At 39.7% G+C, this 13165-nt stretch overlaps 1 protein-coding gene across 6 annotated transcripts in view; it reads left to right on the top strand.

Annotated features, from left to right (window-relative positions):
- Nucleotides 1-13165, top strand: part of LOC127581979 (astrotactin-2-like) — a 1282697-nt gene that overhangs the window by 727036 nt on the left and 542496 nt on the right. For all 6 annotated transcript variants that reach the window (XM_052036829.1, XM_052036827.1, XM_052036825.1 and 3 more), the window contains one exon: nt 8648-8836. In XM_052036829.1, coding sequence (XP_051892789.1) covers nt 8648-8836 — 189 coding nt within the window. The remainder of the gene's footprint in view (nt 1-8647; nt 8837-13165) is intronic.

The following is a 13165-nucleotide window of genomic DNA, read 5'->3' as shown; positions in this document are numbered from 1 at the left end:
CCTCATGATTAATATAGTGTAACCAAAAAGTAAGATTTCGTATATTGACTGCCCAGTAATAAAACCTAAAGTTGGGTAAGGCAAAGCCTCCATTATCTTTAGCTTTCTGAAAAAGGACTTTATTTAATCTAGGATGTTTATTTTTCCATATGTTAGAAGATATAATTGAGTCAAGAGAATCAAAAAAAGATTTAGGAATAAGAACAGGTAAAGCCTGAAGTAGATACATAAATTTAGGTAAAATATTAATTTTAATAGAATTAATGTGGCCAATCAGCGATATAGAGAGGGGTGACCAATTTGGTAAGACCCTTTTCACATAATTCAGTAAAGCAAGAAAGTTCTCTTTAAATAAATGTTTATAATTTTTAGTAATTGTTACACCCAATAAGGTAAAATGCTTTCTTACAATTTTAAAAGGAAGGTTAATATCGAATGGCATCAAATTGTTCAAAGGGAAAAGTTCACTCTTGTGTAAATTCAGTTTATATCCTGAAAATTGGCTAAAATGAGAAAGTAAAGAAAGCATAGAAGGTAACGAAGTCTCAACATTAGAAATGGAGAGCAATAAATCATCAGCATAGAGCAAAACGTGTTGGTCGTACCTCTCCTAAAAATACCTGCAATTTCTGTAGATTCTCAAAAAGCAATAGCTAAAGGTTCTAAGACCAGGTAAAATAGCAAAGGGCTCAAAGGGCATCCGTCTGGTTCCGCGTTGAAGTTTAAAAGGTTCAGGAAGTTGAAAGTTAGTAAGAACACAGGCAGAAGGAGATAACCAAAGTAATTTAATCCATTGAATAAAATCGGGCCCAAAGTTAAATTTCTCTAAGGTTTTAAATAGATAACTCCATTCAACCCGGTCAAAGGCCTTCTCGGCATCTACAGAGATCACACATTCCAATATTTCCTCAGAAGGAGAATAAATAATATTCAATAAATGATAAATATTAAAATGGGAATAATGGTTTTTGATAAACCCAGTCTGATCATCGGATATAATTAATGGTAAAATATTTTCCAATCTACGGACCAAAACTTTAGATAAAATTTTAACATCAACATTCAGTAAAGAAATTGGTCTGTATGAAGAACATTCCGTTGGGTTTTTATTCTTCTTAAGAATAAGTGAGATGGAAGCTTCATAAAAGGATTGTGGTAACCTTCCCAATTTAAAAGAATCCGAAAAAACAGAACATAAATGACGTACAAACAGTGAGGAGAAAGCCTTATAGAATTCTCCCGGAAATCCATCAGGACCTGGAGTCTTTCCAGAGTGCATTGACCGTATGACCTCGGCGATTTCCTCATAAGTAATAGATTTATCCAGTTGTTTTCGGTTATCAGCAGAGAGTGTAGGAATATTTAATTGGTCGAAAAAGTTATTCATTGCAGAATCATCTTTATGATCCATTGTCCTTTCTCCATTGACTTTGCGAACTTCTTTAATTTGCCTTCGAGCTATAGAGGTTTTTAATTGGTTAGCCAATAATTTACCTGTTTTATCTCCATGGATATAAAATTGACTTTTATCTTTTAAGAGTTGATTCTCAATTGGATATGTTAAAAGGAGATCATATTTGGTTTTAATTTCAACTCGCCTTTTATATAAAGTGAGATCTGGATCCAAGGCATATCTTTGGTCTAAAAGTTTCAATTGATTGGCTAAATCAATCCTCTCTGTGTTAGCTTTTTTCTTAACGCTTGCCGCGTAAGAAATAATTTGTCCTCTAATAAAAACTTTAAAAGCATTCCATATAATAAGACTAGAAGTCTCTCCCGGGGTATTCTCTTTAAAAATGAAAGTGATTTGTTTCTCCAAAAATTTTAAAAAGTCTTTATCAGATAGCAAAGTTAGATTAAAATGCCAAGATCTCTTTATTTGAGGGAGTCCAGGGAGATTTAAAGATAAAAACACAGGAGCATGATCTGAAAGAGCAATCTCTTTATATTCACAGACTCAGATTGATGAAATAATTTGACTATCAATAAAAAAAAATCAATCCTGGAATTTGTGTGGTGAACATGAGAAAAAAATGAATATTCCCTGTCTTCTGGATGTAAAAAACGCCAGACATCAGTAACGCCAGTTTTCATTAAAAAAGATTGAAGAAATAATGCTGATTTGTTAAGAGATGACCTATCTAACCTTCAATCTAACCAACAATTAAAGTCTCCTCCAAGGACCAGAGAGTAAAGATTCAAATCTGGCAAAAGTGCAAAAAATCATTCAAAAAATCCTGGATTGTCCGTATTCGGAGCATAAATATTGGCAAATACCACTAGTCTGTTATCTAGCTTCCCTGATACTGTGACAAAACGACCGTTAGTGTCCGTTATTACCTTATGTTGAACAAATGAAACGGTATTATCTATAAAGATTAAAACCCCCCTGGATTTAGCTCGGGAAGAGGAATGATATTGTGTCCCTCTCCATCGACTGAAAAAGTGTGAAGTATCATAATTGCGTGTATGAGTTTCTTGTAAAAAAAATAATTGAAGCTTTGAGCTTTTTAATGTAAGCAAAAATCTTGTTTCGTTTTACAGGATGGTTTAATCCTTTAACGTTAAAACTAATTAAATTAATCACTCGATCCATTTTAATATTGTTTAAATATAAGTAATAAAAAAAGTAATGTGCAAGCCATATTAAAATGTAGATTCAAATAAGACACTGAACTTTCCAATAAGGTAACTAAGCAACAGACATGGCTAAAGGCCCAAAACAGCTTCCAAAGAAAGAACCCAAGCCCCCTCCCCCCACCCAAAGAGAGAAAGCAGCCGACCAATAGAAAGCCGGCATCTATATCTAAAGACAGTTTAACCCAAATAATCCTGCGGCCAATTTCTCAAGGTTGGTAAAATTCAACCCAGTCAAAACAGAAACTTGAAAAAAAAAACCACGGTTTCAAAATCATAGAATAACAAATATCTTTGTTAGTTTATTAGTAAAAAACCTCAAAAGAACATATGTAAAATAACGTGTCAAAAAAAAGATCAAAAATCAAAGTACATAAACATTCGAAGTATTAGTAAGGGTTTATCAAAAATAAAAAAGTAGATGTTTATGAAGAAAATTACGGAGTCTTTCAATCCTCAGATTCCAGAAAAACTTGAGCGTCTGCAGGGGAGGTAAACCACTTATACGAGCCATTTTCCAGCATAATTCTATGCTTTGCAGGGTAACGAAGCAAAGGTTTATAACCTTGGTTAAAAAGCTCCGACATGACCTTTTTAAATTTCACACGTTCATTCATAACTTCGGGTAAGAAATCTTCAACGATGCTAATCTTGTAATCTTGGTAGTTAATCATTCCTCTTCGGCGGGATTCACAAATTAAAAGGTCTTTAATTTGAAAGTCATGCAGAGAGATAATGACTGACCTGGATTTGCCTTCCGTAAGAAATTTGTTCACCGGTGATCTGTGTGCTCTATCAATCTTAGGTGCAGCTTTTAAAATAGAAGGAAATAATTCAACCAAAAGGTTTGCAAAGAATTCAGTAGGTTGATTGCCTTCTACCAGCTCCTTGAGACCGAGAATTCGAAGGTTGTTTCTTCTACTCCTATTTTCTAAGTCAATAATCTTCTGCTTTAGTTTTTCATTAGATTTAGATTGCTTTTTACAAAGCTTTTCCAAGTCATCAGTTTCCTCATCCAAAACCGAGAGAAACGCTTCATGCTGTTTAATCCGTTCATCGTGATCATGTAAAGTTTCTTGGATAGAATCCAACTTAGAATTAATCTGCTGAAGTTGCTTTTGAAATTGTTCAAATTTCTCAGAAGAATCATCTATATGTTTTTGAAGTAATTGTAAAATAGATTCCAGAGATGCAGGAGGGTCATCTTCCTTAGTAGTTTTAGTACCTTTGGCACCCCTTGTAGCCATGGTGAAGTAAAATTGCAATTAGAGAGAGAGTTTCAAACCAGGTTGAGAAAGTAAGATAAATAGGAGCTCCGGCATGTAGCTGTTACTCCATTAACGACCAGCAGGCTTCTCGAGGATTTAAAGTTTCTCTGCAACTTTGCTGTTACTTTCTAGAGAAACGGGGAGATATATGAATCCTCAACTGAAGTACACAAAAGCAAAAGCCTCCTGGAATATCTTCATCACAGTACATTCTGCATTCCAACACTATATTCTGCATTCTGTTTCTTTTTACTACACTGACGTAATTATGTATGGCATGATCGGTCTGGATGGCACGCATAACAAAATCTTTTCACTGTATCTCAGTACCTGTGACAATAATAAACCAATACTAATACATCATTATTTGAAGTGACAAACCTCTGAGGAACCCAACAAAGCAAAACTATTTTTTTTTCAACATGCACTGCACATCTTCAGACCACAGGGTCACCAAAGGAACCAGAAATCAGAACTAGAGTACAAAGTGCACCCATTACGCTTTATCACTCAGTGCAAGCAGACCAAGACAATGGAAGTCCAGATGAAGAGTCTCGACCCGAAACGTCGACTGTCCATTTCCCTCCATAGATGCTGCCTGACCTGCTGAGCTCCCTCAGCTTTTGTGTGTTGCTCCAGGTTCCAGCATCTGCAGTCTCTTGTGTCTCCTAGACACATTTCTACCCACTTATCTGCTGTCCAGAAGCACTTGAATTTCTCTCCTTTTTTGCCAGTACAGCCATGGGTTGGAACAGTGCCAGAGGTGACTTCACCCAGGCCAGGACAGGAAATTCAGGCCCTCCCAAGCCTGCATCTACTTAACACCCCATTTGTGTGCTGATTATTTGACCTTCCATTCCAAACTTCTCACAGCATGGGGCAAGTAATTAAAGCAGATGTCCCATCAACTTGCAGAAAGGAGGAGAAGTTTGCTGCTGATGGCCTTTTACTGCTACTCAAGCCATTGCTGGGATGTGGATGACATTGGCAATGCCAGCATTTACATTCCATTGCTAATTGCTCTTGAGAAGGCTGTGGTGGGGGCCCTTCCTGAATCACCAATTTCCTTTTGGATGAAGATATTCCCAGGGAGTTATTACATGGGGACTTCCAAGATTTTGACCCAGTCACAATGAAGAAATGGCACTATGTCTTTCAGGCAGGGTGGTGTGAATTTATGAGTAGTAGTCTTGGCATGTTATTATCACTGCATCTTGTAGATAATACCTACCAGCACCATGGTGCAGCGAGTCTGGGATGGGATGCAAATCAAACAGGCTGATGTCTGTTTTTTTGTGCTGTGGGAGCTGTACTCACCCACGTCAGTGGAGAGTATTTCATTACACTTCTGATCCTGTGCTGCATCACTGGAAAGTATTGAGGGATTAGGTGTTGTGTCACAAATTGAGAGAAACCACATCTCACCCCTTGCCCTGAATTAGTTTCTTACCAGTCCACTGATGGCTTGGGGTCCATCACCATAGTGCTTGTCATTTTTTTAATGTAATGCTGGAAGGGGTTAGGTTTTTTTGACTGTGCAACAATGCAAATGTGGTCACATAAACCAACCAGATCTCATTCATTAAAATCTCCTTAAAACCTAAAAAGCAATTGATTATTTCAATTACTTCATGTTCCTCTTGTCATCTCTGGCAAGGTTGATGATAACTGGCTCGCCTCGTCACGCTGGGAAGCTGATGTTGGACCTTTCTCTTGAAATGATTGTGCAGCATCAGTTAGTGCTGCTGCCTTGCAGCTCCAAGGACCAGGTTCAATCCCGACCCCGGGGTCTGTCCATGTGGAGCGTGCATATTCTCCCTGTGATTGCATGGGCTTCCTCCAGGTGCTCCAGTTTTCCTCTCATCCGAAAGACATGCGATTAGGTGAATTGGCCACTGCAAATTACTCCTTGTGTGTAAGTGTGTGCTGAAATATGGGGGGAGTTGTTGGGAACGTAGAGAAAATAAAATTGTGTCCTTCAAAACTGTCATGCATTTTGGTGGACAAAGGGCCTGTTTTCATGTTATGTGACTCTATTACCCTAAAATCAGTTGGAGGGGTGTTGTGGTGGGTTAGTGGTTGTTGGGAGTTGTTGGGCTTGCAAAAGAAAACAGGTTACAAGAAAATAAGTCGAGGAGAGGGACTGATAGGATTGCTCTGAGAACCAGTATGGACTTGATGGTCTGAATGACTTCCTGCTGTGTTTTCAGAAAATATGACAAATGCAACTGAGTGGTTAGTGAGACTACTTCATAGGCCTATTAAATGTTAAACAGTTTTGTGTGTGATTGAAGCCACATCTACAGCAGACTAGTATTTGGCAGGGTTTCTTTCTTGAAAAGCATTGATAAACATGGTAAAGGACATTTGCACCTTTTGAACTACTTCACAGAACTCAGAATGAGTTACATCGCAGAAGGAAGCCATTTGGTATATTGTGTAAGAGCAATCCAGCTGACCCCTCTTTCTGGTCACTGACTAATAAATGCTTTTCCATAACTTTTATGAATTAAATACAAATTTTCACACTGATGTAGTATTTTTTCAGCTCACTTCTCTGCTCTATTAGTTCAGGCTTCTGGGTGACAGATTCAAGTTCATAACCACTATGCTACTGTTCCTGTATGAGAGAGCTTTGTATATTTAATAACATTTCAAAGCGACAACTAGATGCTTCTGTTGACAAGTGAATGGCACTGAAACTATCATTAAGAACTAAAGATTATAATGGTCTTTGTGAAGTAAATTGATTCATAACAAAATGCATGAAAACAATGTAGAACCTCGCTTCACTACACCACGAAGATGCCAGTCATATTTGAACATGGAAATTATCCAATAAAACTGACATAAATAGGAAGTTTTCAGCAGTTTGAATGTAGATTGCTCTTCACAGATTTCAAAGATTTACACAGATAAGATATCTTTATTAGTCACATGCGCATCGAAACACACAGTGAAATACATCTTTTTGCGTAGTGTTCTGGGGGCAGCCCTCAAGTGTCGCCATGCTTCCGGTGCCAACATAGCATACCCACAACTTCCTAACCTGTACGTCTTTGGAATGTGGGAGGAAACCCACACAGTCACGGGGAGAACGTACAAACTCCTTACAGACAGTGGCCGGATTTGAACCCGGGTCGCTGGTGCTGTAAAGTATTACGCTAACCACTACACCATCGTGCCTGTTGTCAACAAAATTGTCAAAAAAAGCAATTAATCTGCATTTGAAATGCTCCCTGTTAAACATGGTTGAGAGATTTTTTTGCTGTCATTTTGATTGTTTTTGTATTTTACCACCATGTGCATATTATGTCAATAAAGATTTACAGTGTCAGGGCACTTCAACGTGATCATAATCAAGAGCCATGTGGGTGTGCGAGAGCTTAGATTCTTGGAGATTCACTGGAAGAAGATATAGAGAAAAATGTTTGTTTAACAGTGCACAATCACAGCTTTCAAAGTGTTAAACTGCTTACAATGTTGTAATATTAACAGAATTTTGAGATTGTTATTCTTGTCAAACATTTTAAAAGGAAAAGGCACCTTTACTTGTCATATTAGTACCAGTGCCTTGTTAACTTGTGTATACATTTATATCACTGAGGTGTAAAAGCACACATAAAGGCAACTGGTGCGAAATGGAATTCATTGATATTGAGCACTTTTTGAATCTGTCAGGTGTTTTTATAGCTTTGTCACTGACATTTTTTATCAAATGTTGAACATTCTGGACTTATTTTGCTGTAATTCATTTTAGTTGTGAACAAATTTCAATATTCACAAAAGCATTCTTCATAATTTTCCATTGGGTGATAGATAACGATTAGTTTTCTCAACTGCACAGAATCAGAGTATCTTGGCTTCAGCCTTAGGTTTACACAGTTAGACTGGTGTCCTTAATCAGTTTGGACCCTGAAACTGTGATCTCCTCAGTGTTCGGATCGATAACATTGGCTGTGCACTCCCAATCACTGTGTGTTGCTGCCTCCTCAGATGTGTGGAGGTGGATACCAGCTGAATGGGGACGCTTGGGAGTTATGTCCACTCAATGTTGAATAGTTTGCTGCATTATAGTCAAGGTTCACGTGTGAATAATGACCACGTTTGAAAGGTGCTGAAGGTGACAGCTGTCCTTTAAACCAACTGGTAACAATTTTTTTGAAAAATTGGGTGAGGATGTGCAAATATTCCAAACCAGAGTTAAAAGAAGCTGGTATGTGAAGACCAAACTATGACATTAGGAGCAGCACACACAAAAAGTGCTAGAGGAATTCAGCAGGCCACGCAGCATCTACGGAGAGAAAGAAACAATTGATATTTCAGGTTGAGACCCTTCATCGGGATCCTTCTTGAGTCCCAATGAAGGATCTTGACCCAAAACGTCAACTGTTTATTTTTCCCCATAGATGCTGCCTGACGGGCTGAGTTCCTCCAGCACTTTTTGTGTGTGCTGCTCCAGATTCCAGCATCTGCAGAATCTCTTGTGTCTATGATGTTGGGAGAAAGTTTTCCTCTTTCCCAGATAGTCATCAGTCTGGCAGATCAGATTGTTCACTCAACTTTTATTCCTTCCTATTAAAATGGGAAATCTTGCATTACTTAATGATTGTTTCACATGTTTTTTTAACTTTAAAACAAATAATCAGCCAGTGGTAATTTTCCAAAAAACTATAAAACTTTGAGTTTCCTTCTTTCCTGAGGGCTGTTACTGATTGATGAACTTCTTTCTCTGCTGGCAGGTGTGTGGAGGAGTACAGATTGGCAGCAGATGGCAAATCTTGCCTGCTCCTATCGGAATCGTGCGAGGGTGTGAAGTGCCAGAAACCCGATGCCAAACTCAACGACACCCTCTTTGTGGAGATGCTGCATGGTTACAATAACAAGTCGCAGCAGGTCAACCAGGGTCAGGTGTTCCAGATGACCTTTCGGTGAGTAAAGACTTTGAAATTCAGGCTCGAGTGTGTTTAGAAATTGCCACATTGGTTCATTTCATCCCTATATATTGCATAAGAGTATCAACTATAAATGGGAGTAGGAAATTCGATCCCAATCATTGCTGGCTTGGAGATGGCTGATCTGAGACCCAATAATGTAATTGCATCTATTGATTTTTTGGAGTTATTTCAACTGCCATCATTATTTGACAAGACTGAACAGTTTCTCTGATGATAGGAAGTCTCCCAAGGCCTTAGTGTTCCTTCTTGAAAAATAACAAGAGTGTATCAGTTTTAGATTTGTTGAATCCAAGCTAGAGCAGGAGATGAACAGTGACATCCAGGACCTGTACATCTGTTCATTATTTCTTCTTGCAGGCAGTTCCTGAAGAAAAAAAGTAACTAATTTGTCTGATGTATCTTGGGAGTTCAAATTCCATTGCTCCATGGGCAAACAATGTGATTAGGAGAAAGTAATACTTACAGGAGAGCAGTGACCTTTTCCTTTCAGCTGCCACAATATATAATGATGGCAAATGCTTTGCGCATTAGTCTAGAAAGTGAGAGCAGGGCAATTCATTGACCCAGGTGCCTTTCAAACTTACTTTAATCCTACTCTCACTCAACCTTATTGTCACCTGAAATTTTTACAAGCAATGTTTCCATCAGACGATCCATTGGAGATCTGGTTGATTCTTCCATTGCTTGGGATGTTGAAGCAAGTTATCACCCAGCTCACTGCTTCTTTGGTTAACATTAATTACCTTGGTACAGCCAAACAGCAGAGCCTGACACTACACTGTTCCGTGTGACTTAGTAACACACCAATCAATGCATTTACGGTAAGGTGCTTGGAAACTATACGTTTCATTTTCTTCATATGTCTCCCTTGCAAAGTGATACCCATCCTTCAGGCCGAGAGTGGACTGAGAGACACACAATCAATAGCATAACTCCAAGAATATCGCACACTTTACGATTGTAATATCAATCCTGAGCAGCTGCCATCAATGTTAAAAAGAATTTCATTTTTTTCTCTGCCTATTATCCTTGGTTTTTAATTTTATAGATAAATATTTCTTGTTCTGTCAAGTCAAACGTTATTTTCTAAGTTTAAATTCTTTCCTTTTTGGATCTTCCTGCCTTTACCACGCAGAGGTAATATATCTCTGATTAATAAATGGCAAGTGGTTTGTAATGATAAGATTATGGTGCAGACATAACCATGTCAACCTTTTTTGCACTTCATCTTCATATCAAAGAGGAAGCTTCTTGGTGAGCACATGGAGAAGCAACCAGTCTCAGCCAATAAGCTATGTCCAGAGGAAACTGTGGGGAAGTTAATGGATGCAGTCTTGTAACTTAGGAAATAAAGGTGTGGTATTGGTATTGGTTTATTTTTGTCACTTGTACCGAAGTACAGTGAAAAGCTTGTCTTACAAACCAATCGTACAGGTCAATTCATTACACAGTGCAGTTACATTGAGTTAGTCCAAAGTGCATTGATGTAGTACAAGTAAAAACAGTAACAGTACAGAGTAAAGTGTCACAGCTACAGAGAAAGTGCAGTGCAATAAGGTGCAAGGTCACAACAAGGTAGATCGTGAGGTCATAGTCCATCTCAGTGTATAAAGGAACCATTCAATAGTCTTATCACAGTGGGGTAGAAGCTGCTTCACCAAGACAACAAGAGGTAAAGACAGAGTCCAAGGAGGGGAAGCTGGTGTCTGTGATGCGCTGGGCTGTGTCCACAACTCTTTGCAGTTTCTTGCCGTCCTGGGCAGAGCAGTTGCCGTACCAAGCCGTGATACATCCAGGTAGGATGCTTTCTATGGTGCATCAGTAAAAGTTGGTGAGAGTCAAAGGGGACAAACCAAATTTCTTTAGCCTCCTGAGGAAGTAGAGGCGCTGGTGAGCTTTCCTGGCCGTGGCACCTACGTGATTTGACCAAGACAGGCTGTTGGTGATGTTCACTCCCAGGAACTTGAAGCTCTCAACCCTCCCGACCTCAGCACCATTGATGTAGACAGGTGCATGTACACTGCCCCCTTTCCTGAAGTCAATGACCAGCTCTTTTGTTTTGTTGACATTGAGGGTAAGGTTGTTGTCATGACACCATTCCACTAAGCTCTCTATCTCCTTCCTGTACTCTGACTCACTGCTGTTTGAGATACAGCCTACAACGTGATACCATCTGCAAACTTGTAGATGGAGTTAGAGCAGAATCTGGCCACACGGTCATGAGTGTATAGGGAATAGAGTAGAGGGCTGAGGATGCAGCCTTGTGGGGCACCAGTGTTGAGAATAATCGTGCCGGAGGTATTGCTGCCTATCCTCACTGATTGTGGTCTGTTTGTTTGAAAGTCAAAGATCCAGTTACAGAGGGAGGTGTTGAGCCCTAGGTCTCGGAGTTCGGTGACAAGCTTGCTTGGGATTATTGTATTGAAGGCAGAGCTAGTCAATAAACAATTGTCTAACGTAGGTGTCTTGTGTGCACAAAAAATACACACAGCAAATTATTGGTCATTTATTTGTACTCGGTCGTGATCATAGTTGAGATGCGGGATAAGAATTGGATCACATGGCACCACACTTTACATTCAGTTCCCCAAGTCTGTGACCAATCCATTCTTCCAAACCCTCCCCACAACACAAAATAAAACAAAAACTGTCAGAAATACTCAGAAGGTCAGGCCACATCTGTGGGAAGAGAAACAAGAGTTAACACTTCCGGTCAAAGACCTTTTGTCAGAACTGGGAAGGAGAGAAACGAAGCTGGTTGAGCTGCAGGGAGGCAGAGGGAGGGAGATCTCTCTGATAGGGTAAGCAGTTAGAGAGTGAGAACACAGACAAAATAATGTTGACAGCATAATGTGGGAGTTCTGAAATGCAGAATTGCAAGTCATAGAGCAATACAGCACAGATACAGGCCATTCGGCCCAACCAGTCCATGCCAACCACAGTTACCACCCAACTAGTCCCAATTTCCTGTGTTCGGCCCATATCCCTCTAAGCCCCAACCCTCCTTGTACCTATCCAAGTGCTTCTTAAATGATACTGTTGTATCTCCTTCAACCACTTCCTCTGGCAGCTCATTCCGTATACTCACCACCCTCTTCATGTAAAAGTTGCCCCTCAGGTCCCTTTCGAATCTTTCCCCTCTCACCCTAAACCTATGCCCCCTAGCTTTGGACTCCCATACCCTGGGGAAAAGACTGTTCCCATCCATATTGCATACTGTATATTACCATCCATAATGTTATCTATGCATCTCATAATTTTAAACACCTTTGTACATGCTCAGCAGGTCAGGCTGTGCATGTCCGAGGGGGAATAAAAGAAAAAATAGGGGAAAAAACTGAACCAATATCATAGCTGGATGACTAAAATCAAGTTACCTGAAGTTGTAGAATTCAATATTGAGTCCAGAAGGCTGCAACATGCCCAAAAAGAAGAAGAGCTTCTGTTCCTCCAGCCTGTTCTCATGGAACATAGAACAGTACAGCACAGAACAGGCCCTTCGGCCCATAATGTTGTGCCGACATAGCTAATCCCTCCTACGTACAGAATTCCCATGTCCCTCCATTTTCCTCTCATTCATGTGCCCATCCAAGCCCCTCTTAAAAGCCTCCAATGAATTTGCCTCCACCACCTTATCAGGCAACGCATTCCAGGCATCCACCACTCTCTGAGTAAAAAATTTACCCCTCACGTCTCTTCTGAACCTACCCCCCCCCCCCCTCCAAACCTTAAATGCATGCATGCCCTCTGGTATTGGATCGCTCAATAATGGGAAAAAGATATTGCTTGCCCACCCTATCTATGCCCCTCATCATTTTATACACTTCCAACAGAACACCCCTCAGCCTCCTCCGCTCCAGACAAAAAGAGCCCAAGTTTGTCCCGCCTCTCCTGATAGCACATGCCCTCTAATCCAGGCAGCATCCTGGTCAACCTCCTCTGCACCTCCTCTTCTCCTCTTGCTATCCCTTGCCTAACAAGTCCTTTCCTTTGTTCACCCTGCAGCACCAGGCTCTTAAACAAGATGCCTGGTGACTGTTCAATGTGACTTTTCAGATGCCATTCACTTTGTACAATGCTCTGCTAATTCCAATGTAATAAAAGGCAGGTCACCCCAACTGCAGGCCAGTAAGTTTTCCCCTTAACAATCTGTAACTGAAGGTATCTTTGACTATTACTTATATTTTATCACCAGCCCCATTATCATTTGTACTTTTTCAATGTAGCATGAATTGACAACATGATGTTTGTTCGAAATCTATTCAAGAAATGTAGCAATGGTATTTTCTGTATGAAATCAGT

The sequence above is a fragment of the Pristis pectinata genome, chromosome 23 (genome assembly GCF_009764475.1).
Source record: "Pristis pectinata isolate sPriPec2 chromosome 23, sPriPec2.1.pri, whole genome shotgun sequence".
In the NCBI taxonomy this organism is placed as follows: Eukaryota; Metazoa; Chordata; class Chondrichthyes; order Rhinopristiformes; family Pristidae; genus Pristis; species Pristis pectinata.
This window is presented reverse-complemented; position numbering and strand designations above follow the sequence as displayed.